This window comes from Somniosus microcephalus, chromosome 27, assembly GCF_052327205.1.
Source record: "Somniosus microcephalus isolate GS21.2 chromosome 27, FLI_Smic_1.0, whole genome shotgun sequence".
NCBI classification, from domain to species: Eukaryota; Metazoa; Chordata; class Chondrichthyes; order Squaliformes; family Somniosidae; genus Somniosus; species Somniosus microcephalus.
Window position 1 is genome coordinate 10,562,640 of NC_141013.1, and position 26,455 is coordinate 10,589,094.

The following is a 26,455-nucleotide window of genomic DNA, read 5'->3' on the forward strand; positions in this document are numbered from 1 at the left end:
TTGGCCGATATAAAAGCGACTGCACGTTTTAAATTTGGACGTTTTAAGTGGCGGGGACTGTACTATAAATTCACGAAAAAAAACCTCAGTGCATTTAAGGTGGTGTGTGGAAAGAGAAAAGACCATTTGGCCCATCAGTCCTATACCTTTCACTGACCAAACACAATCTTCTTTATTGCTGACTCGATCCAAACCCATTTTTTCCTCTTAAAAATAATTATTTATAAAAAAAGTTTTGAAGCTGGAACCAACTTGGGAAGCAGGGACATAACTTGAACAAAAGAAATAGCAATTTAAAACAAGTTACGTTTGACACACAAAAAAACCTTCAATCAAGTGCCTAAGTATTTTAAAACAGAGAAAGAACTCGCCTTTATACATTGCTTTCCTCACATCCTCATTTTGTCCAAAACACACATCTAATCAATTAATTGTTGAAATGTTATGTAGGCAAACAGGGCAACAAATTCTGCACACAGCAAAATCCAACAAACAGCAAATGAGATGAGGGACCAATAAAAATGGAAAAGTATGGGGCAAGAGCAGGAAAGTGGGGTTAGATAGCACTGAAAAAAAAAAGACTTGGATTTATATAGCGCTTTTCACGACCACCGGACGTTCCAAAGCGGTTTACAGCCAAAGTACTTTTGAAGTGTAGTCACTGTTGTAATGTAGGAAACGCAGCAGCCAATTTGTGCACAGCAAGCCCCCACAAACAGCAATGTGATACTGACCAGATAATCTGCTTTTTAGTGATGTTGATTGAGGGATAAATATTGGCCCCAGGATACCGGGGTTAACACCCCTGCTGCTCCTCTTTGACATAGTGTCAGGGGATCTTTTACATCCACCTGAGAGAGCAGACGGTGCCTTGGTTTAACGTCGCATCCGATAGGCGGCACCTCCAACAGTGCAGCACTCCCTCAGCACAGCACTGGAAGTGTCAGCCTAGATTTTTGTGCTCAAATCTCTTTAGTGGGACTTGAACCCACGACCTTCCAACTCAGAGGCGAGTGCGCTACACACTGAGCCACAGCTGACACTCGGGGAGAAACAGCGCCAGCACAGGCGCGAGTGGCCGTCTTCTGTGCTGAAAGCCCCACGAGCTTTCTTTTGGCGAATAAAATAAATAAGGGAGAGAAGAGAAGGGAACTGCAGTAATTATTCGCAGTCCAATTTCATCAAGTGACTGGGGATGACAAGCGAGTGCCTGTATCTAGCTCTGCGACAGATACAAGGGGCAGCATTGTTCAACGTTTCAAAAGGGGATGTTCATCATCGCAACTCCCAACAATTAACTCTTCAATTCTTAACTCACTGAGCAGCACAGAAGCATTTCCACATACACGCTTAGAAAGCGCACACACACAGATACAGCATTGCATGGGCCCTGGATCACTTATTGGCAATTTCAATAATTCGACATTATTCATCAACAGATCTACAGAAAACTAGCACGTTTGTCATACAATGGAATGCTTTGTGGGGAAAATATCGTTGCAATATTTCAAGCGCAGTGACTTGTGTGGACCTTGGCTGCTTCCCTGCACCTCAAAATATTAATGTTTTAAAAAAAACAGATTCTTGTAAAGGTGGGGGGGGTGGGGTGGTAGAAAAAGAGGAGGGTCTTCAGGCAAGGATTCACGCTCAGGCTTTCCTTCACCTTGATGCATGAAACCAATAGTTTGCAACTGGTTGCCAATGGAGACAAAGACGCCATTGTTAACCTTCTAAAAGAATATATTATGGTTCATAAACATTAACTCAAGGAGCGCAAAGTAATTTTTTTTGTTTTCATATGCAGAGAACAAAAGCAGCACTGTTGAGAATAAGTAATCAACTCTAAACATTAACTTTTCTCTGCAGCAAAATCAATCTTCTCATTTCAAAATCAAAGTTAATCCCTTGAGAACCATTACAGGATAAATTTGTTGCTTCGTCCAATGCCCTCCTGGCCGGCCTCCCACCTTGCACCCTCCGTGAACTTCAGCTCATCCAAAACTCTGCTGCCCGCATCCTAACTCGCACCAAGTTCCGCTCACCCATCACCCCCTGTGCTCGCTGACCTACATTGGCTCCCGGCTGCCAGTCCAGCAACGTGTCAAGTTGAAAATTCTCATCCTCGTTTTCAAATCCCTCCACGGTCTCTCCCCTCCCTGTTTCTGTAACCTCCTCCAGCCCAACAACCCTCCGAGATCTCTGTGCTCCTCCAATTCTGGCCTCTATGACATTCCCGATTTCCATTGCTCCACCATTGGCAGCCGTGCCTTCAGCTGCCTGGGCCCTAAGCTCTGGAATTTTTTTCCTTAAACCTCTCCACTTCTCTGTCCTTGTAAGATGCTCCTTAAAACCTCTCTCTTTGACCAAGCTTTTGGTCACCTGTCCTAAGATCTCATGTGGCTCGGTGTCAACACGCCCGTGAGGTGCCTTGGGATGTTTTACTACATTAAAAGGTGCTATATAAATTCAAGTAGTTGCTATTGTGTTTAGCTCAGTTAGTAGCGTTCTTGCCTCTAAATAAGGTAATGGGTCCGAGCCTTACTCCAGTATTTGCGCACATAATCCAGGCCGACACTCAAGTGCAGTTCTGAGGGAGTGTTGTATAGTCAAAAGGTGCTTTCCTTCAGATGAGATATTAAGCTGAAGCCCCGTCTCCCTGTTGAGGTGGATATAAAAGGTTATGTGGCACTATTTGAAGAATAGGGAGTTCTCCTAATGTTCTGACCAACATCTCGTCCCTCAACCAACACCACCAGAGAGAGATTAAGGGGGTGATTTTGCCAATGGGGGCGCGTTGGAGGCGGGACTGCTGCTTGTCGGGATTTAGCCCCGCCTCCATTGACTTGTGGCCAACCCACGCTATTTTCCCTTGATTGACTTTGTTAAGCCCATCCAGCGGGCTTAGCAGGCCAATTAAGGGGAAGCCGGTTACAGAGAACGTCAGTGTATGGCGTTTCATCTGTCAAATGAGTTATCATCGTTTGACAGCTCTGTGAAGCTGTCAAACACTGACATTCTCTGTTGTTTGGTGAGTTCTTGTATTCAAGACTCATCAAACCTCTTTTGTGAGCAGAGATTAGGTGGTTGTTGCATTGGAGAATGCAGCCGCCATCTGTCATCTCTGCCGGTGAGATGCGAGACTCTCCGGTTCCCCAACTGTTGAAGCCTACAGGAAGAAACAAAGGTAAGTAAACATTTTCTATCACTTTCCACTCACCTCACATACTTACCTCTCCACACTTGCAACCATCACTTACCTCCACAGCGCACTTTTGCACCCCACAGACCCGCTGCTTGCCTCGCTGACCCTGGCGGGGTTTCCAGACGTCGGGAAGCCTGCGCCTCTGGTGGAAAAATGGGGATAATCCTCTTAACTGCCTGTTAACAGCCAGTTAAGTGGCTTTAATCCCCTTCCTGCCTCCAGGAGATGGGACCCGGCACGGGTCGGCTACCCGCCTCCTGGGAAGATGACACAGAGGCGGGTTGGGGGCGGGATGGACGCCCGTCCCCAGATTCTGCCATTTTCCCAGCAGTCCCGCCTCTAAACCCGCCTCCCCAGGGCTGGCAAAATCCAGCTCTAATAGTCATTCATCTCATTGCTGTCTAGTGTGATCTTGCCATGAGCCATGCCAGAGCAGTTTTTCCTGAGCTGGTCTTTTAGATGGAGAGCGATCCCTCATCAGACTCCTTTTGCCATGCCTCTTACTCAGGTCACTCCACTCCAATACTCACATCTCATTATTAAAAGACAAGAGCTGCACCATTTGGCACTGAGCTGTATAATGTAAACTCACCATTTCAACAACTGTACTTAAAGATTTTTTTTTAAAGCCCTTCCCCACCCCACAAAGCATCTAATTATCCGTGCTGACGCAACTTGCAACTTACGGTTGCATTTATGGCAATGTTCTTTTGTAAAGCAGAGTTGAAATAAACGGGTCTTTTTCTGAGTGGCAGGCAGGGATTGGTCCTTGGACCCCAGCTATTCACAATATATATTAATGATCTAGACAAGGGAACTAGATGTAATATCTCCAAGTTTGCAGATGACACAAAGCTGGGTGGGCATGTGTGCTGTGAGGAGGATGCCGAGAAACTCCAGTATGATTTGGACAGGTTGGGTGATTGGGCAGAAGTATGGCAGATGCAATATAACGTTGATAAATACGAGGTTATCCACTTTGGTGTCAAAAACAGGAAGGCAGATTATTATCTGAATGGCAATAGATTGGGAGAAGGGAAGTGCAACAAGGCCTGGGTGCCCTTGTGCACCAGTCGCTGAAGGTAAGCATGCAGGTGCAGCAGGCAGTTAAGAAGGCAAATGGTACGTTGGCCTTCGTAGTGAGAGGGTTTGAGTACAGGAACAAGGAAGTCTTGCTGCAGTTGTACAGGACCTTGGTGAGACCACACCTTGAGTATTGTGTGCAGTTTTGGTCGCCTTATCTGAAGGCGGATGTTCTTGCCATGGAGGGAGTTCAGCGAAGATTCACCAGGCTGATACCTGGGATGTCAGGAATGACGTATGAGGAGAGATTGTGTCGATTGGGCTTATACTCACTGGAGTTTAGAAGAATGAGAGGGGAACTCATTGAAACTTATAAAATTCTGACAGGACTGGACAGACTAGATGCAGGAAGGATGTTCCCGATGGCGGGGGAGTCCAGAACCAGGGGCCACAGTCTAAGGATAAGGGGTAAGCCATTTAGGACTGAGATGAGGAGGAATTTCTTCACCCAGAGAGTGGTGAACCTGTGGGATTCTCTACCACAGAAGGCAGTAGAGGCCAATTCTTTAAATATATTCAAGAAGGAGTTCGATATATTTCTTAAGGCTAAAGGGATCAAGGAGTATGGGGAGAAGGCAGGGACAGGGTACTGAATTTGGATGATCAGCAATGATCTCATTAAATGGCGGAGCAAGCTCGAGGGGCCGAATGGCCTACTCCTGCTCCTATCTTCTATGTTTCTATGTTAAAAAAGGATTCCGATAGAAATGAGAATCCCAGGCAGAAAACAGGCACTGGCAAGGAATTCCTGCGGTTGTCTGTTCTACGAAAACCCCAGTAAGCCACAACTCCCAGAATCTCACTGAAAATATACAATAATGAGTATTTTCTGCCTAGAAGTTTTTAAAATGTAACTATATACACTGCTTAGCAGGGATGGAGGGATTGGACATAAGGTTACAAAAAAATGGATGGAAAGGACAGATGGAAGAGAATAAGAACTAGGATAAAATGGAAGTGCTAGTAAGAGGGCACGCGTCAGATACACGGAAGTGGGGAGCGAACAAAGAGAAGCGAGGCACGACACACACACACACACAATGGATATAACAAGAACACGACCCAAATCAATTCAGGCCAGCACACTTGTGCAAACAGGTGAGCAGAGAGACCTCTGAATGAACCGAAAGCAATTTCATTTTTGCAATTTTACTTCCTCCCAGTTAATGACCAAACCGCAGTTGGAAATACAAGATATTGTTGGAAGCTGTGTTACACAGGAACAGGAGTCGGCCATTCTGCCCTTTTCTGTCTGTTCAGCAGCTTTAATCTCTCCTTTATAAACTGGCTGAAAACCGATGCATTAAACAAACGTTATCAGTAACAGAAGTTTAAAAAGTCCAGGCAATCCTTTAGTCAGAAAACGCCAGACTCCGCAGACAGCTGTGATGCAGGGTGACCAGCATCAGAAGGAAGGCACCAGCAAACTGCGAGCCAAAGATCCCATTAGCACCATGACCTTTTTTTCACCCCCCTGAAACTGTTCTCAAGATGAATAATCATTCAAAGAGAACCAGTGCAACTGGAAAATACTCGGAATTGAACAGTTATTCATCTCAATGCTCATGGTCTGTTAACTCGCACATAAAATTCTCGCTTCAAAAGAACTGCAGCTTACACAAAGATTGAGACAGACTGCTGGTGTCTATCCACAAGACCATGACTGGCTGTAGACAAGGATTTTTTTGATTAAAGGTGCCCAGAGTTAATAACCTCCTGGAGCCTTTAGTAAGGGGTCACTGCACCCTAGTCCCTCAGGTTTCAGTAACATCCCAGCGAAGTCACGAGGATTTCAGTAAAGCGTAATGGTGATAGGCAAAAAAATTTCATACCGTGTCAAAACCACTCAGCAGTCCAATCGGAAGCTGCTTTTATATTGGGTTTAGTGCCCTGTTAACAATGCCACCTCACAATGAGTTGATGGCAGCCTCAAAGTAACTTGCTCGATTTGCGAAGACCAGCAGCCATTTTTTTTTAATATAAACGGTCTTCTTGGCAGCCAATCTTAGTGAATGCACCAAGTTTATTTTGGGGTTGCCCCCGAGACCTGTGTAACTGGGAGTTGCGATAAACACAAGTCTCGCGCAATTTAAAAACCGCTATAGATTCACCTCGATGTCTTCCTGTGTTAAAACAGGTTTACAAGCTCATTTATAAACACATTAACAAATTCATTAAAATTAGCGGCGAGGAAAATATCGGGTTTGTCTTTCCGAACTTGGGTTGTGCCTCGAGAGAAGGTTTTGAGCTGTACAACACTGGGGAAGGTGAGTTACTGCTGGTTGTACAATTTGGGCATGAATTAAGAGCTGTATACACAAAGCATGCTGGCTTAGGGGTTAATTTTCCAAATATTGTACTGGTACCAATAAGCCGAATTAACACAGCGAAGCCCATCAAATGCAGTTGAACCATATATTTTGCCCCATTTACAAACTTTAATGACTGCATTTTATTTCAATTTTTCTCTATTTCCTGCTCTCTACATTATAAATCTCTTGATCTACCTGGGCATATCTTAGTTCGCAGCTCCGGCCGTTGCAGCCAAACCTCTCGACTGGATTACTTCGTGGTCCTGTCTGGAACAGTATAGCCGGAATGTTTCCTTGCAATATCAGGAGCCGGGAGCCAGTGTATCATAGAAATTTACGGCACAGAAGGAGGTCATTCTCCCCATTGTGTCTGTACCGGCCAAAGAAGAACTCTCCAGCCTAATCCCACTTTCAAGCTCTTGGACCGTAGCCCTGTAGGTTACGGCACTTCAAGTGCATATCCAAGTATTTTTTAAATGTGATGAGGGTTTCTGCCTCTACCACCCTTTCAGGCAGTGAGTTCCAGACCCCCACCACCCTCTGGGTGAAAAAAGTTCTCCTCAACTCCCCTCTAATCCTTCTAGTTGTAGTTGATGCAGGATTCACCCAAGAGACTCGCAAGGCACATCATAAGGCCTGAACAAAGTTGTTTGACCAGGCCCCTCAATGCCAATTTTGAGCCATGCACTAAGGTCAAGGTCAGAGCTGGATGAGACGCTTCACTCCAGAACTTCAATGGCCTCAAAGAAATTACGCAACCCAGGCACAAATAATTATTGAAGTATGATGAGGAGAGATTACATACAGTAGGCTTGTATTCCCTGGAACAGAGAAGGTTAAGGGGGAATTTGATTGCGATTTTAAGGATTTTGAAAGGAATTGATACGGTAGATAGAGAAACTTTTCCCGCCGGTGACGGAGTCTCGGACAAGGGGACATAACCTTAAAATCAGAGCCGGGTCATTCGGGAGAGAAGTTAGGAACCACTTCTTCACACAAAGGATGGGAGAAGTGTAGAACTCTTTCCCACAGTTGTACAGGGCCTTGGTGAGACCACACCTTGAGTATTGTGTGCAGTTTTTGTCACCTTACCTGAGGAAGGATGTTCTTGCCATGGAGGGAGTGCAGCGAAGATTCACCAGACTGATACCTGGGATGGCAGGAATGACGTATGAGGAGAGATTGGGTCGATTAGGCTTATATTCGTTAGAGTTTAGAAGAATAAGAGGGGATCTCATTGAAACTTATAAAATTCTAACAGAACTAGACAGACTAGATGCAGGAAAGATGTTCCCGATGGCGAGGGAGTCCAGAACCAGGGAACACAGTCTAAAGGATAAGGGGTAAGCCATTTAGGACTGAGATGAGGAGGAATTTCTTCACCCAGAGAGTGGTGAACCTGTGGAATTCTCTACCACAAAAGGCAGTAGAGGCCAATTCATTAAATATGTTCAAGAAGGAGTTAGATATATTTCTTAAGGCTAAAGGGATCAAGGGATATGGGGAGAAAGCAGGGATAGGGCACTGAATCTGGATGATCAGCCATAATCTCATTAAATGGCGGAGCGGGCTCGAGGGGCCGAATGGCCTACTCCTGCTCCCATCTTCTATGTAAAAAGCAGTAGATGCTAGCTCAATTAATAATTTCAAATCGGAGATCGATAGATTTTTGCGAGCCCAGGGTATTGAGGCCAAGGTGGGTGGATGGAGTTAGGATGCAGATCAACCATGATCTACTGAATGGCGGAACAGGCTCGAGGGGCTGAATGGCCTATTCTTGTTTCTATGCTGTGGTGGTAGACCAAATGAATCCGTTTTTGCACAGTGCTCAGTCCCTACCTGGCAGCTTGGTATCTGGTCCCAGGACATTCCACGTAGACGGCAGCACCAGATGTTGCACCTCCAAAGTCAGATTTTTATCCAGCAATGCCACATTGTTGGAGGATACGCGGAAGTTATCTATTATCCTAATGGCGTTGAGTGCTTCTTGAGATCCAGCACTGCTCACCAGGAACTGTGCCATGTCGTACGCCACGTTCTGTACATAATGAAAATTTTCTTCCGCCAACACAGTGATGGGAAATCCTTCCTTGGAGGCACACAGCACAACTTTAACCGTCTCACAGCAGTTGTGAGCTGCAAAGAGGAAAAAGAAACAAATTATGGAGAATACAAAAGGTTCGATTTTAATAATATTATTTACCCAAGCTGATCAATGGTTGAGGCAGCGCGTGTTGGTTCCGGCTAGGGATGGGCAATAAATGCAGGCTTTTCCAGCAACGCCCACATCCCGTGAATGAATAATCATTAAAAAAAAGCTGGCTGAAAGATTCAGAGGAATCAAAATAGAGATGAAAATAAGTCAATTCTGGAGGAGAGATAACAAGACCAAAATGAAGAGACAATGAATACAATACAGGTAAAATGGAGAGAAGACTTGTTGTAGAAAAAGCGATAAGGAACAAGGAACAGGTCATTTATGAAACCAACTCACGTGCATTAAACAGTTTCAATGGCAGCTAATCAGGACAGCAATCAGAAAAGCAATTGTTTTGAGCTTACATGCTGCTGGCATATCCAATTCTGATACTGGTACTCAACAAGAAGCATTTGTATTCCCAGCCCGTGATCTAGTCAAAGATGTGGGACAAAGGATTTTCTGCTTTGCATTCGCTTCACTTCTGAGAAGGGCAGACAATATTGCTTTGGAAACAAGCAGGCTCAATTCAGAACACATTTCTGCTCAAATTCACTACTCGAGTATAAACAGGGAACTGTATGTAACACAGTTCCCAGCTTGACAAGGTAAAGGCCCCCCTGCGTGTTCGCTTAATTGAAATCAAGATTCATTGCATCATCCCTTCCTGTAATGAGGCACTTTTCCCAGGGGCTTAAAAGTGCAACGCTCATCTCCTTCCATTTTTCCTTCCTTCTTTAAAAAAGGTACAGAATTTCAGAACCCAAGCTTGATATTATTTAAACACAACCCCATTGATCTTCTCTTCTCTCATACTCCTTTCAATCTTCATGGTGGTCTCCTGAACCAAGGGCTCAGCCCTTCACCTGGACCTCTGAACAATGTAATGACAAAAGAAAAAACTGCCCAACAGTATTCTTTACTTGGATCTTTTTTAAGAATTCGTTCTCCGGATGAGGGCGTCACTGACAAGGCCGGCATTTATTGCCCATCCCACACTGCCCAGAGAAGGTTAAGAGTCAACCATGATGATGTGGGACTGGAGTCACATATCAGCCAGACCTGGTGTGGACAACAAAGTGACCAGTTGGGTTGTTTTTTTGCAACATCAGACAGCTTCATGGTCACTTTTACTGATACCAGCTTTTTATTTCCAGAGTTTATTTTTGTTTTTTATAAACTGAATTCAAGCTCTCAAACTGCTATGGTGGGATTTGAATTTACATTCATTGAATTATTAGTCTAGACCTCTGGATTATTAGTCCAGTAGCATAACCACGACACTATCGTACCAATCGGAGCATCTCACCCCATCCTTCCTTGCAAGCTTTCATCATGCCCCGACCTGGAATGATTCTGGCTTAGCCACCAAGCACCCCTCGCCCTCTATGCACTGGTGAGAGAGGGAAAACATGCTGTTAAAGGGCTGAAATGGACAGGTAGGGACTGGATGGACAGGTGAGGTCTGGGAGCAGTTTGCCTATCTACCTTCTCCAAAGCCAGGGCAAGAATCCATGGAAACTGAACAACAAAAATCCTCTCATTGCACGACAGATGAACAAAAGAAGTGAAAACAAAGATTGTTTTATTAATGCATTGGAGCCCCACTGTGCTGCGTGATTGTGTGGAAGATAGTGTTAATTGTTACATCTCCCAAAACACAGTGGGTGCGATACTGACCCCCCAGGAAACCAGCACAAAGCTGCACCAGGCACAGGCACGTGCTTCGCCCCACAGATAGGATCAAATGAGAAACACTGATCCTTCACCTCCTACTGGTCAGTTTTGAGAGCGGTAACAGTGGCGATCTTGGAGTCTGCCTAGTTTCTCAACTGAGGACTGTGTGCAATATTGCAAGACCTAAGGGAATGAGGAGAAACAGCTAAAGAAGAAGGAATCAATAGCTCTCAATGGCTCAATAATTTTTTCTAGTTAAAGAAGATTCCAAATTTGATTTCTAGTCTGTGCTGAGTTAGCTAATCTCAACTAGGGCTGTGGTAAGGGCTGCTACATTTAGCCACAAATTCCTTAATTAGGAAAGGGGAATTTTGGCCAGGAAATATATCGCCGTTCCTTCATCGTTGCTGGGTCAAAACCCTGGAACTCCCTCCCTAACAGCACTGTGGGAGTACCTTCACCTCGAGGACTGCAGCAGTTCAAGGTGGTGACTCACCACCACCTTCTCAATTGCAATTAGGGATGGGCAATAAATGCTGGCCTCGCCAGCGACGCCCACATCCCATGGACGAATAAAAGAAAAATCCCACCCAATTGCTGTTCAGTGATCATTGCTGGAAGTGCTCGTGTGAACATAAGGAAAAGACAAGACTGGGTTGGGCAATGGTCCCTCTCCCATGGGTCAAGTATCCTGCCCACACACACCATCAGGATTCACACTTGAATAATGGCTACTTGGGCAAGGTACCAGAGGGCGAGCGTCACCGGTGAAACCACACACCAGAAAGGAGACATCATCATCATCGTGGGTGGGGGGGGGGGGGAAAGAGAGGTGTGAAATTTGGAGACGGAAAGAAAATCAAAAAGGAACCAAAAGAAAAGCAAATACATATTAAGAAAATAGCCTGTGGAATTTAATAAGCCAAAAAACTGAAAAAAACAGCCAACGCTCTGGTGAACACACTGTGCCACTTAACAGATTCCCGATCCAACCTGGCTGTCAGGGTGAGTTGCTAAGCAGAGAGGAGTCACTGCTCGACAGGGAGAGAATAGAAAAACACAAACAGGTCCTTCAGTGCCACTGTCAGGCTGGGTTACCAGCTGGTTAACCAGCTAGACAACGAGGTACGCAGCTTGCAAGCTCTTGCTCCAGAAAGGAAATGTTGGATGACAAGGCAGGGCTTCTTAAATGGGGAAAGGGTGGAGAGAGCGAGAAAGGGAGGAAAAACCCCCCCACTAAAAATGCAGATCATAGCTCCTAAAACAAGGCCACATTTTCCTCAGAATGAGGGTCGTTTAGAAAAATGACAGCTTTTTATTTTAAAACATCAGGCATCTGCCCGAAAACAAAACTCACATTAACTAGAGCATCATTCTACACACGGGCAACTGTAGAACAAACACATTTTTTTTTTTTTTTTTTATAAATGGTCTTTGAAATGGACACCGTTTTAATGCACATTAATCATTGTCTCGGATAACCTCTGAACCATGTATTTGTCACATGACGGGAAAAAGAAAAATCTAAATTTCTGTTTTGTGAGGTACGTTGGCAATTCCTCAGAGTGCATCAGCATCGAAGGGACCAACAATTGCGCAGCTGCTGTGCCACGGTAATGAATTCTACGCAAAATGCTGAGCGCCAAGATTTAACGGCACATTTTCAAACTGGGCTCCACGGATCCTCGGGTGGTGGAGAGTGGGGGTGGGGGGGTGGAGATGAGGTCATCAGATTTCTATTCATCGGTGCATGGACATATCACAACACCAAACACTATCATCTGAACTGAACTTGCATTTCTATAGCGCCATTCACAGCCTCCGAACGTCCCAAAGCCCTTTACAGCCAGTGAAGCACTTTTGAAGGGTAGTCACTGTTGTAATGTAGGAAACGCGGCAGCCAATTTGTGCACAGCAAGATCCCACAAACAGCGATGTGATAATGACCAGATCATCTGATTTTTTTTTTTTTTTTTTTTATAAACGGTGATGTTGAAAATTCTGCGTTCTATTTTTAAAAATGTTTTTTTTAACATTATCGTTGGTTTATTAACGTTATTTCTGTTGCTACGACCCATAAAATTCTCCAGTAATGATAGCATGGTTCTCCTTTGAGCAGCTGACACTGTGGTGTGGAAGTTAGAATGGGGGGGGGGGGGGGGGGGGCGGCAGTTGCAAGAGTGCATCAATATTTCCAGGGGATGCACCACAGAGACAAGTTTGGAAGCTAGAGAGTTAAATCTAATCCTCATTTCTGTTGTAAAGGTTGTTGGTTTTGCCCCAGTACACCTGGCTAGCAACAGACATGGGTCATTCATTCACAACATGACCGCGTATGCTGGTTTAAAGATAAACAAAGCACCACTCCCTGGAAAAAACAGAAAGTAATTAACCGTTTAAAGCCTTGGATACTTCCTGCTGCATTAAACGCATTTTTAGTAAGAAAATGCTTGCATTTATATAGCGCCTTTTACGACCTCAGGACGTCCCAAAGCACTTTACAGCCAATGAAGTACTTTTGGAGTGTAGTCACCGTTATAATGTAGGAAACACGGCAGCCAATTTGCGCACAGCAAGCTCCCACAAACAGCAATGACCAGATCATTTGATTGTGATGTTGATTGAGGGATAAATATTGGCCACGACACCGGGGATAACTCCCCTGCTCCTCTTCAAAATAGTACCAAGGGATCTTTCACATCCACCTGAGAGAGCAGACGGGGTCTTGGTTTAACGTCTCATCCGAAAGGCGGCACCTCCAACAATGCAGCGCTCCCTCAGTACTGCACTGGGAGTGTCAACCTAGATTGCGCTTAAGTCTCTGGAGTGGGGACAACCTTCTGATTCTGAGGAGAGTGCGCTACCAACTGAGCCACCGGCTGGTGCTATAAACTTAGGTTAACCTAACCCGTTGGGCAGAAAACAGGCGGTTTTGGGTCGGACGTCTGCTTTACACCTCACCTGATTTTACTTTCAATGAACTTTGGTGGAGAGTGAAATCGGCCACAACCCACCCATTGCCCACCGGGCGTGAGGTTTAAATGACCCCTTCTCTGCCTGCAAGAATTATTCTCTAAATTTAAAAGCCAGAGCAAAATCAGAGGAACGATTCCAACTGCAAAGTATCTATTGGTCAGTTGTACTCCACAGTTCACACGTACACAATGTGTTTTTTGGCTTTGCATTGACAAAATGCATACAGTGCAACTTGGTGTGAAGGCACTCAACTCCAAGTTCGAGAAATGGTACAAGTTAGCTCCAGGCGGTGTACTCTTATAATCACACAGAATCACAAAAACTACAGCGTAGAAGGAGGCCTTTCCTGCCATTGTGCATGTGCCAACTCTTCAACCAAAGCTATCTATGCGAATCCCATTTCCCCGCATCCTTTTATATCCTTCACTTTCAAACGCTTATCCAGTTCCCTCTTAAGTGATGCAACACTCTCTGCCTCAAAAGCCACTTGTGACAAAGCATTCTATATTCCACTAACTCTCTTGTGAAAACTTGGCTTTCAACTTCCCCTTTAGGAATAAGAATTCTGAGACTGCGCTCCCTTGCTACTGATTTGTCCTGCATCACTTGAGCTTTGATTAGGCTGCAGTATAACTTAAACCAAAAACAAACAGATTTACCTACAGTACTTCATTATGTAAAGTGCTTTGACGTAACAAAGTGCTATACGAATGCAAGCATATTATTTTGCCTGCGATCGTTATTTGTAGCTAAGCTGTAAATGAATTTACAAGGAACTTTTATGATTCTGCTACAAATAGTGAGCAAATCAAATCTTCCTAAAATAACAGAAAATGCTGGAAATACTCAGCAGGTCAGGCAGCATCTGTGGAGAGAAAAACAGAGTTAAGGTTTCAGGTCATAGAAACATAGAAGATAGGAGCAGGAGTAGGCCATTCGGCCCTTCGAGCCTGCTCCGCCATTCAACGAGATCATGGCTAATCATCCAAACCCTAGCACCCGGCCCCTACACCGACAGCCATCCCACCCAAGCTCTATCCCCATAACCCCACATATTTAATCCCCCCTAACACTAAGGGTCAATTTTTATCATGGCCAATCAACCTAACCCGCACATCTTTGGACTGTGGGAGGAAACCGGAGCACCCGGAGGAAACCCACGCAAACACGGGGAGAATGTGCAAACTCCACACAGACAGTCACCCGAGGCCGGATTTGAACCCGGGTCCCTGGCGCTGTGAGGCAACAGTGCTAACCACTATGCCACCGTACTGCCCCTTCGATGACCCTTCATCAGACCTGGCGCACATATCTTCCCGTTTGGTTACCCACCATTGTTTTAAAAGTTACAAGAGAAAAATATCTGTATTCAAAACAGTTAGAAAGATATATCGCTGGAATAATGATATGGGAATAGTTCAAAAATGAACATTTTTATCAATGTTGCTTTATTTCTGTTTCCGAAATTATTCGCGAAATCAAGCAACAAGTACACAATCTTTGGAGTCTCTTCGTGGCACTTGTGTCAGAGAAGGTTTCAAGTGCTTCCCTCTCCTTGACTCTCAAACCAAGATCACGGCTGCTGCAGAATCACGTGAACAGCGGGTTATGCCAGGAACCAAGAGCTGTTGCAATAGCTTCTCGATACCCTGCCGAAAGAATCCACCCTGAATGCCAACCTGCAAAAGCTGCGCACATTGCTTCTCCTTTCTTTCAAATGATTTCCAATACTTGCACGAGGAAGTCCAAAATGCCGAGGTCACCATTAATCACTGAACCAAGGTTGCTGCAGCAAGCATTAATTCAGAGGCAACCCATGTCTTGCCCACAATAACCTCAAGCTTTTTTGTGTTCCCATCAATCAGCAGAATCAAATTCCTGCGAGACCAGTCCTTGGTACGGTTGCTTCTGCCTGTACACGGCCATACAACTTTTCATATAAAAAGACACTGTTTTGAAGCGATTTTCTGTGAACCTTCTCCCTATTTCTGATTGTGCTACTAACTTGGTTCATTTCATATTCCACACAAGTTGAAGTTTATTTCCTCTTATTTAGTTATCTGCCCTACCATTTTCAACCCTGGCATAATTCTACCCGTCTTATAATATAAACCTCCTTCGGCAATCTCCCGAGAGCCCACAACAGTTTTCACGATTCTGGTGTTCTGACTCCGGAACAAGTGACCCCCCAGGGTCATGCAGTACAACCGACTCGGCTGGTTCATGTTGTTTGCTTAGGAATGTAAAATTACAGCATGACTTGAGCACCCACGGCACACTGGGCCAGCTCAGCAAGAATCCTTCGCCCCATACCTCCAATTTCTCTAAAGAATCATCTGTCCACCCTTTGCCTCCATTCTGCTGTAAGCCTGGGCTGGATTTTACCAGCCCGGAGGAGGCGGGTCTGCTGGCAAAATGGGGAACAACTGGGAGGCGGGTCCCCAACTCGTGCAGGGACCCGTCTCCGAGGCGGGAAGGGGATTAGAGCCAATTAACTGCCTGTTAATCTGTCACCGGCTTTCCCTTAATTGGCCGGCTATGCCCGCAGGGCGGGCTTAACAAGGCCAATCAAGTGGGTTTGTCAGACGTCGCTGGGGGCGGGACTGAAACCCTGAACCCAGAAGTCCCGCCTCCAGCACGTCTCCAGAGGTAAGATCGGGGCCCCCATTATTGATGGTCCATTTGGAAAACAGAGAAGGCCACATTGGCAGAATATCAGGTCTCTATTTTCCAAACCTGCCTCCAAGCAGGCTTACAGATAAACAAAGAGAAAGGCCACTACAGGTAGACTATCCTTTATCCGAAAACCTTGGGACCAGCTGTGTTTCGGTTTTCGGAATTTTTCGGATTTCAGAAGGTTTTCATCTCCGTATCTGACAACAAACACTGTTGCTTAGCAACAGCTTGTAAACACTCGGGCCCTGCCTTGGAAGCATCTCTGAAGCTGTTGCTAAGCTACAGAGACTCTTTCCACAGCCTGACTGTTTAAAAAAATGCTAGGGGAAGAAAAAAAAAACCAAACAAAACAGCTGCTGATTTCTGCCGTTAGATTGAGGTTTCCGGCTCCCCCTGCTCCGTATCTAAATTCCTTGACTTAGCGGGGGTCTGGGGCTCGACTGCCGCCGCCAGTTGTGGGAAAGCCGGATATCGGCTGACTCCTACACTAAGCTGGCCCGCAAATCAGGTCGGGGAGGTGGGGGTGAAGAAAAGACTATCGGACGGGCCGCTGCAGCTATCGGACGGGCTGCTGTATTGTTGGGTTCACTCTCCCGGTACCTCCTTCACACTGCCCGGCTCGGCCTTCAATCTCCTACCCAGGAGGGAACTCTGTGACCCTCTGCCCTGCTCACAGGGAAAGGCAGAGCTCCCGGACCACTCCTGTATAAACTCAGGGCGGCAGTGCTCTCCTCCAACAGGTATTTAGTTCAAAAGGCCTCAACACAGAATTTCTTGCACTAATTAATGAAGCTCCTGTTTATTATGCAGGTTTAAAGTCAGCCTATGAAATCCAGGTTCTGTCAAAGGAATTCCATTAATTTCTAGCTTCCAAGAAGGTCAAGTACAGTTTAACTTTGCCAATTTCCTTTCATGCTGTTCTTTGTAAAAACACAGACACTTAGATTGGGGTCAGTCACATTATTGAGTACAATAAAATAAATGGACCTAAACCAGATGAGCTGGTAAGGCTTAAACTATCATACGTCAAAAATAAAGTTACATGGCGCACCATCACTTGGGGGGGGGGGGGGGGGGAAAAAAGTCTTACTTTCACGTTGGAAGAGCTGCCAACACAGCTCAGGGTCCATGCAATCACTACACACGGGGCAATTTTAACCCTACTCGCTCCGCAGAAACCTGGCGGGCGGGCAGTTAAAATCGCCCCGGCTCTTACCGGTCCGAAAGCCGCCATGATTGCAGCATCTGCAATTTTAACCTGCTCTCTTCAGCGGGCAGCAAGGCCAGGCGCCCGGAGCCAACGGGGTCCTTCTTTACATACAAATGTTGCGGCCCGATGACATCATCGAGACCCGACTGTAATTTTAACTCAGGCCTGAACGGGGAATCCACCTGGAGTTAAAATCGGGGCCCGTACAGTCTTCACAAAAAAAAATGCCCCACAACTAGACTATTGGCCTTTCCTTTTATTTTGATAGAATCAAAGAATATTATAGCACAGGTGGTGGTAATTCGGCCCATCGTTTCATTGCCGGCTCTTTGAAAGAGCTATCCAATTATTCCCTGCTCTTTCCCCATAGCCCTTCAAGTACATATCCAATTCCCTTTTGAAAGTTGCTGTTGAATCTGTTTGCACTGCCCTTTCAGGCAATGCGTTTCAGATCATAACTAGCTATTTAAAATAATTTCTCCTCATCTCCCCTCTGGTTCTTTTGCCAATTATCTTAAATCTGTATCCTCTGGTTACTGACCCCCCTGCCAGTGCAAATAGTTTCTCATGTGCTCTATCAAAAACCCTCATCATTTTGAGTACCTCTATTAAACCTTCTCTGCACGGAGAACAATCCTAGTTTCTCCAGTCCTTCCATATAACTGAAGTCCCTCATCCCTGGTCACATTCTGGTAAATCTCCTCTGCACCCTCTCCAAGGCCGTAACATCCTTCCTAAAGTTTGATGCCCAGAATACTCCAGCTGAGATCTAACCAGTGATTTATAAAGGGTTAGCATAACTTCCTTGTTTTTGTACTCTATGCCTCTATTTATGAAGCTATACGCTTTTTTAACAGCTTTATCAACTTGCCCCGCCACCTTCAAAGATTTGTATATGTGAATCACCAGGTCTCGGTTCCTGCACCCTCTTTAAAATTGTACTATTTAGTTTATATTGCCTCTCCTCATTCTTCTTCTCAAAATGCATAACTGATTTTGAGGCAAAACATTCTAGGAGTCTTTAATCCAGGGGCAATTCAGTGAGCTTTAGCAGTAGATTACAACTCCCAAAACACATGGGATCACCTCAAAGTTTTTGACTGGAGATTTGAATGTAGATCCTTTTTGGGTTAAATCTCAAACCATTCTCTTTTTTTTTTTTTTAATTTGTTTATGGGATGCGAGCATCGCTGGCAAGGCCAGCATTTATTGCCCATCCCTAATTGCCCTCGAGAAGGTGGTGGTGAGCCGCCTTCTTGAACCGCTGCAGTCCGTGTGGTGAAGGTGCTCCCACAGTGCTGTTAGGGAGGGAGTTCGAGGATTTTGACCCAGCGGCGATAAAGGAACGGCCGATATATTTCCAAGTCAGGATGGTGTGTGACTTGGAGGGGAACTTGGAGGTGGTGGTGTTCCCGTGCGCCTGCTGCCCTTGTCCTTCTAGGTGGTAGAGGTTGTGGGTTTGGGAGGTGCTGCCGAAGAAGCCAGCACAACAGATTCAGCACTTGGCAAAAAGTTAAACACCATCTTGAATGGGTGGGGAGGAAGCTGTCCCCAGAAGGAACAGCGCAACATGCCAGTTTTTTTTAAAAATTAGCGTTAAATGGCATTTTTGCATTGAAAAACTGCAACCAACAAAATACAGGAAACTTTGTGTTATCCGAAGGTTAACTGTCCGGAATGCTCGAGCCACCGGCAAAAATCAGGAGCCGTTTCATTAGTTTTTTTTTCTTTTCGTTGCTTTTTTTTCACCAGTCAGGCTCTGCAAGGTCTCGCTGAAGCTGTTGCTAAGCTACAGAGACGCTTGCAAGGTACGGCTGACTGTTTAGAAGCTGTTGCTAAGCAACAGGGTTTGTTGCCAGATACGGAGCTCAAAATCTCCGTATGTTTCAACATTAGCGCTGGTTTGTCCGGCAGTTTTGATGGGACGGCAACAGCTCGGTCCCGTCGGTGCCGGATAACACAAAGTTTCCCGTACACAGTTCTCTCGGGGCTCGAAATGCTAACATAAACTCGATGTCTTCCTGTGTTCCCGTGCTGATGGAGGCCGATTTTCTTGTGGGCTGCAAGAGCTGCTGCCAGATTCACTTCTGCCCTCGCCTGATTTGAGGACAGAAGTGTAAACGGCGGAAACGCGTCAGCTGCTCTCCGAAAGCCGGCATAATACAAAAGCACCCGACAGAGCCGCGGGAGAGCAGCGGCACAGATAACGCTGCAACGTACAGACGCGGGCGGATGGAGTATAAATTCCGAATTTAAAACTCCATTTCTACAGCTTCGCTCTCCGCCATTCCACTGGTGACTGAGAGCAGCAGCAGCTGTAATAGTTTGCATACAAGGATGAAATTCGATAAGCTGTTAAGATTTGAGAGAAAGCAACAAAAAAAAGTGAAGCTATGACTTTCGGGAGATATCTCGCCACCGCCATGCACCTGTGGAAAAACTCCCAGTAGGTCTGTGGAAGCAATTTTCTGCCACATTTAAACAGGGACTTTTAAAATCAAGTTTCTTTTTTTAAAAACCAATTTCTACTGCTAAATTCCCAGATTTTTTTTTGGGGGGGCGGGGGGGGGGGTGGGTGGGAGTGGTGAATCAGTAAATACCAATATCCTCCTTGAAATGTACCATCATTTTCTGACCACAACTCGGGTCCAGAGATGTACGTCCATTGTATCTAATGTCAGGGCACACACGGAGGAGCCTCGACAACAACTACAGCTCTTTAATCAACAAACTGGATACACCGCGCACAATGATCGCGATATACTGTTCATAAGCACATACTGCACAATTACATTTTATAAACTATTTCATTTTTCAGTCTTTGAAACTATATATGATTTTAAGGGGGGGGAAAAATTCGGTTGCTTTGTACCGCCTGTTAGCGGCCTAAGAGGGCACTAACGGGACGCAAAGCAACTAGCCAACAGCACCGCCAACGCCTCCCACGAAATTCAGCGGGAGGTTAGCAGCGACGGTAACCGTTAGCGCCCCGCGGCGCCGGCGATGACATCGGCGTGCGCAGCTCCCTGCTCGCGCACCGGCCGCGATCTTTGGTAGCACCCCCTGACTTACCGCCGGACGCTATGTCCGACGGGGTCAAGGGTGGGGGGGGGGGGGTTGCCTACCTGCGGCCGGGGCGGCGCTAATTAGAGGGGAGGTGCTGGGCAGCCATTTTTGTTGCTGGCCGCCTGCCAGCAGCTGCCCCCGTTGCCATCCTTGGCCTCCTCTTCAGCCACCGCCCCCCCCCCCCCCCCCCACGGAGTGCCGGCTGCGCTCCGTGAGCCCGGCACTTCTCTCGAGTGCCAGGCTCTTTTGCCGGCACTCCGATCCCTGGTGGCTCAGCTGGGCCCCGGGTCGCGCTGCACAAGGCCCCTCCCCTTTAAGAAGGGGAGGAAGGCCTGCAGTACCGCGGCACGACATGTCGCAGCGCCATAAGCCGTGATATTCCCTCACAGCACCCCAAGAGGGAGGCTTCCAGGAGCACCCCGCTTCCCTCTTGGGGCGCTAAAAGTAGTGCCCCTAAATATCTCTTTCAGACTGTAAAAACATTTGTGCTTTATAATACAAGGGTGATGATGCGATACATTTACTTTAGCTGTCAACATTTTGCAGTGCACAGTCCATTTGTGAATACCATCAACATACCATAATGCTGAAACAGTATTTTGCGATCGTAAAACTTACATTACTTTTGGAACTGCCATTGAGGCCAACAAATGTGATGTCTGTGAATGGTGTAAATAATCGTTGCCATTTAGCTTCCTTGTATCACATTAATCCCTTGTCTGTTTTCTTGAGGTTTAGTGAAGTTCAAAATTAACAGATTTTTTTCCCCCCTGATTTTCTCTGCAGTTACCCCCTTTTTGACAGTGTCAGCTGTGGCTCAGTTGGTAGCACCCTCGCCTCTCAGTCAGAAGGTTGTGGGTTCAAGTCCCACTCCAGGAACTTGAGCACATAAAGCTAGGCTGACACTCCAGTGCAGTACTTAGGGAGTGCTGCACTGTTGGAGGTGCCGTCTTTTGGATGAGACGTTAAACCGAAGCCCCGTCTGCGCTCTCAGGTGGACACAATAGCTCCCACGGCACTATTTCAAAGAAGAGCGGGGGTGTCCTGGCCAATATTTTTCCCTCAACCAATATAACAAACAGATTATCTGCTCATTATCACATTGCTGTTTGTGGGAGCTTGCTGTGTGCAAATTTGGCTGCCGTGTTTCCTACATTACAACAGAGACTACACTTCAAAAGTACTTCATTGGCTGTAAAGCGCTTTGAGACGTCCAGTGGTCGTGAAAGGCGCTATATAAATGCAAGTCTTTCTTTCTTTCTCGTTTCTAATTTCCTCCCCTCAATTTTCCCCAAGTCTTTGATGTTATGAAATAACTGGGGGGGGGGGGGGGGGGAAAACATGAAAAATACAGGTCTTCAAATAGTAATAAAAAGCTGACTTTAAATATTAAATCAAACTCGCTGCACCAACCAGAGAATGCAGTGACAGCCCAGTATGGAAATTATGCAGCAGCTTTCTATTCAAAGTATAGAAGTCAGAAAAATGTGAAAAGGGAATTTCCTGGATCAGTCCCAAGTCTGTGTTGAACTGACTTTCAAATTGCTTTTTTTTTTGGTGGGGTGGGGCGGCATTAATAGCCTCAGTGCACCAGGGGGCAGGAGGGCCAAATGTTGGGTAGAGTTTCCATGTTTGAACAGCATCCAGTGACTCCTGCTGGAAAGTATGCATCTGGGCGTTGGATTGGGCTCAGTTCTCGTGCCTTCGTGACCAAACAACCTGCCAACACTCGCACTCTAGGCTCTCACTTGGGCGAGGTACCAGATGTGTGGTCGTTCCCCACCAAAGAGAAAAAAAGAAAAGTATTTGCCCATATTAAATTAAATTACCGTTAAAATTATTTCACATTGTTTTAAAGCTGCTTCCTAACCATACTTTTAACATCCAAATTTCGAATGCAGCAAGTTGTTTGGAGCCAGTACCTCAGTGCAAACGCACAGGCTGAAGTTTAAATAAAAAACACTTACACTGCCCAGATAAGAGCCAACGGATATTTAGAGGGAAACGGCCTTGGATAGACTCGAGCTGATAAACTGCTCATGTCACCTATCTAATGACTAACGGCCCATGTTCCAGGACTGCCAGCCTCAATTACAAGGCATTTTGTCAGGTCTGTGTTAAACTACAGAGTGCAGGGTCTAACCAGAGCCAAACATGCACAGTGTCAAGAGGGAAGGGGAACAGGTGACAGCTGACATTACCAGTCTTGCCCCATTCTAAGCATCTGCGATCATTAAGAGATTCAATTCTATTACAAACTAGTTATCACCACAGAATTAGTCACTGAAAATCTTCTGCATGTTTATTTAATATTAAACACGCTTCCTTGAAAGAAACCTAATAAGCAATACAAGCAGAGAAATAATTTTTGCCACTCCAAGCAACAAAGTTTATCAGCTTTTGACAAATATCACCCAAAGACTGTCAATTCTCCCATCTGTAACTCAGGCTTCCAAATGAGCTAGACAGAGAAGATAGTTGCCTCAGGGTCAATTAAGACCTTTAAAAGGAGCTGGATCAGCATCTTTTGAGGAGGTGGATAGAGCATTGCTTGTTTTTTTTTTTTTTGAGGGTGGGTAAGGGAAGGAAATCTATTCCATGAAGAACAGGATTGACAAGTGGTGGATGCGTGCAAGTTTTAGAGTAAACGATTCCTACATTACAACAGTGACGGCCACTGTTCCCACTAATTTTATTTGCGTGCGTGGCCCATTAGAATTACCGCTCATGTGCGGTTTTTGCCATTAGAACGGCATTGAGCCGGCTGCACAGGAGCTGCAGATCGCTGCGCAGCTTAAAGGGAACCTTACTGACTACACTTCACGAAGTACTTCACTGCCTGTAAAGCACTTTCGGATGTTCTGAGGCTGTAAGAGGCGCTGTATAAATGCAAGCCTTTCTTAAACATCCATGGGCTCTGGATGGAGTGGGCTGACGGGCTGATTGTCCTTTGCTGGCTCCAGATTTTGTGTTCTTCTGTGCTTAAAAAAAAGCACAGGCACAGCTAAACTTTATTGAGTACAGGAGCAAGGATGTCTTGCTGCAGCTGTACAGGGCCTTGGTGAGACCACACCTTGAGTATTGTGTGCAGTTTAGGAAGGATGTTCTTGCCATGGAGGGAGTGCAGCGAAGATTCACCAGACTGATACCTGGGATGGCAGGAATGACGTATGAGGAGAGATTGGGTCAATTGGGCTTATATTCGCTGGAGTTTAGAAGAATGAGAGGGGATCTCATTGAAACTTATAAAATTCTAACAGGACTAGACAGACTAGCTGCAGGAAGGATGTTCCCGATGGCGGGGGAGTCCAGAACCAGGGGTCACAGTCTAAAGATAAGAGGTAAGCCACTTAGGACAGAGATGAGGAGGAATTTCTTCACCCAGAGAGTGGTGAACCTGTGGAATTCTCTACCACAGAAGGCAGTTGAGGCCAATTCATTAAATATATTCAAGAAGGAGTTAGATATATTTCTTAAGGCTAAAGGAATCAAGGGATATGGGGAGAAGGCAGGGACAGGGTACTGAGTTTGGATGATCAGCCATGATCGCATTGAATGGCGGAGCAGGCTCGAGGGGCCGAATGGCCTACTCCTGCTCCTATCTTCTATGTTTCTATCTTTATGCGAGAGACGAGTTTCAGGATCTTCCGGGCTGCAAGAGACACGCCAACTACCTTTACTGCACCCGTTACTTATTACAGCTCAGAGTGCGGCACAATGAAGGACCTTAATTCCTCCCCCCCCACCCACCCCTCCCCTTTCAAAATAGCTCATGAAACTAGGCAGCGTTTTCGAACAAAATAAAAATAAATAGGAAAAAAAGGGAGGGGGGGGTGGAGATGATCATCAGCCATGAATTAAGTGTGCAACAGGATGAACAGGATGGGGAGAGGCTCCTTGGCAGGAAAATAAATGAGAAGGTCAGAGCTCAAACCTAGTTGACATCATCAGGAACATAGAAACAGTCTGATGATTGCCCATTTAACACTGTTTATGATGATGTCAGTGAAGACCAGCCTATTATATAGAAATTCATTTGGGAATACATCATTTCCTCAGTTCATAATACATTGCACTTAGAGCACCGAGCACTGACATACTGTGCAGCAGCTTTGAAGCAGGGTTAATCAAATAACCAGAAGTATGTTGTGCCTCACATCAGAAACGTCAATGTCACTGACAGTTTAATGTCCTCATTGTGCAAACTTGAATCAGTTCATTTTCTACTTGCTGAAGCTTATGTGTCAAAGGGTAATCAAGAGGGAGAAGCAACAACAGCAAAAAAAGCCAGGGTATCCTCACTTACCAGGAGCAACAGTCTGCAATGTATTCTGGTCTACCCTCTGCGTGCTGGTAAAGTGGCGCTGACTGGAGCCAGAGAACAACAGGTAGAGGGTTACGTCCTCTTCGACTGTGTGCTCATCGCCCAAGAGCACAGAGAGCACAGACTCCCCCTTTGGAAAGAAAGAACAAGAGATCATTAGAAACAGAATCGAAAAATAAACACGGAATTCATCACCAACGTAGGTTTTGTGATCAACTCGTAGGTTTGGGCAGTTGAGTAGCTTTGCTATGAATATTTAGTTATTTTCTTCCTTGTCTGACTCCTCTATGAACTAAACTTAAAACACAAAATGTAACACCACATTTTACTGAAGTCTCCTCGTCAAAATTTTCCTTATTTCTGCATTAAACCTCTGAAAACTAACTTCTAAAGCATGAAGGCCAAGCAAGAACCTCCCCCCTTTGAAGCTTAGAACAATACTTTTCGTAATCTGACCCATTATTCACTCAAGATTGGGGCTTATACTGAAACCACTAAAATACACATATCCAAATTAACTTTTAGCACCGAGCATGCTTATCACTAACTCAGGCCTGAATCCCTGATGTTAACTAGAGCTGTACAAAGGGTTCCTATCTGATCAAAACCATAACTCATCAGAACCATTCCAAAGTCAACAGAGTGATCAAGGGACAGACATCAACTCTGGTCAATAGGTTTCTATATCCTTGCATATACTTTAACCCTATTAGGTTTTCGATCAGCTCCGATGGACGGGTCACATTGTCCGCATGCCCGATACGAGACTCCCAAAACAAGCGCTCTACTCGGAGCTCTGGCACGGCAAGAGAGCCCCAGGTGGGCAGAGGAAACGCTTCAAGGACACCCTCAAAGGCTCCTTGAAAAAGTGTAACATCCCCACCGACACCTGGAAATTCCTGGCCCAAGACCGCACAAAGTGGAGGAGAAGCATCCGGGAAGGCGCCGAACACCTCGAGTCTCTTCGCCGGGAGCAAGCGGAAGCCAAACGCAGGCAGCGCAAGGAGCGCACGTCAAGCCAAGCACCCCACCCACCCGCCCCTTCAACCACCGTCTGTCCCACCTGTGACAGAGACTGTAGGTCCCGCATTGGGCTCATCAGTCACCCGAGAACTCATTTTTAATGTGGAAGCAAGTCATCCTCGGTTCCGAGGGACTGCCTAAGAAGATGATGATGATTAGGTTTTTAAAGCAAGAGCTTTTCCTTCACTAGATAAGCTATTAAAAGACATTTTCCTGCAATTTTCTTGAAGCATTAGCTGTGGCCTCGTTATATCGGTACTAGCTGCCCCCCTGACCTGTACCTGTCCCACGTGACCATTGTACATGTATGAGCAGAGATCATGAGTGCCAGCAGGTGATTCGGCTCTGACATTAATACAGGCAGATACTCTCCACGTCCAACACCATCATGTTACAATAGTGTTAGTCGTTGCTCAGTTGGTGGCACTCTCACCTCTGAGACAGAAGGTCGTTGCTTCAAGTCCCCACTCCAGAGGCTTGAGCACATCCAGGCTGACACTCCAGTGCAGTACTGAGGGAGTGCTACACTGCTGGAGGTGCTGTCTTTAAACCGAGGCCCCGTCTGCCATCTTAGGTGGACTTAAGATTTAATGGCACTATTTTAAAATAAGAGCCGGGGAGTTCTCCCCGGTGTACTGGCCAATATTTATCCCTCAACTAACGTGACTAAAACAGCAGAGTATAGAGCCGTATGCAAATTGGCTGCTGT

The 26,455-nt window shown here is 45.8% G+C and overlaps 1 protein-coding gene across 5 annotated transcripts in view; it reads right to left on the bottom strand.

Annotated features, from left to right (window-relative positions):
- The window catches only part of LOC147099964 (A-kinase anchor protein 13-like), a 482,784-nt gene that overhangs the window by 294,681 nt on the left and 161,648 nt on the right, over nt 1-26,455 (bottom strand). For all 5 annotated transcript variants that reach the window (XM_085968506.1, XM_085968508.1, XM_085968507.1 and 2 more), the window contains exons 4-5: nt 24,706-24,853; nt 8,437-8,733 (exon numbers count right to left, since the gene is read on the bottom strand). In XM_085968506.1, the coding sequence (XP_085824632.1) occupies nt 8,437-8,733; nt 24,706-24,853 (445 nt within the window). The remainder of the gene's footprint in view (nt 1-8,436; nt 8,734-24,705; nt 24,854-26,455) is intronic.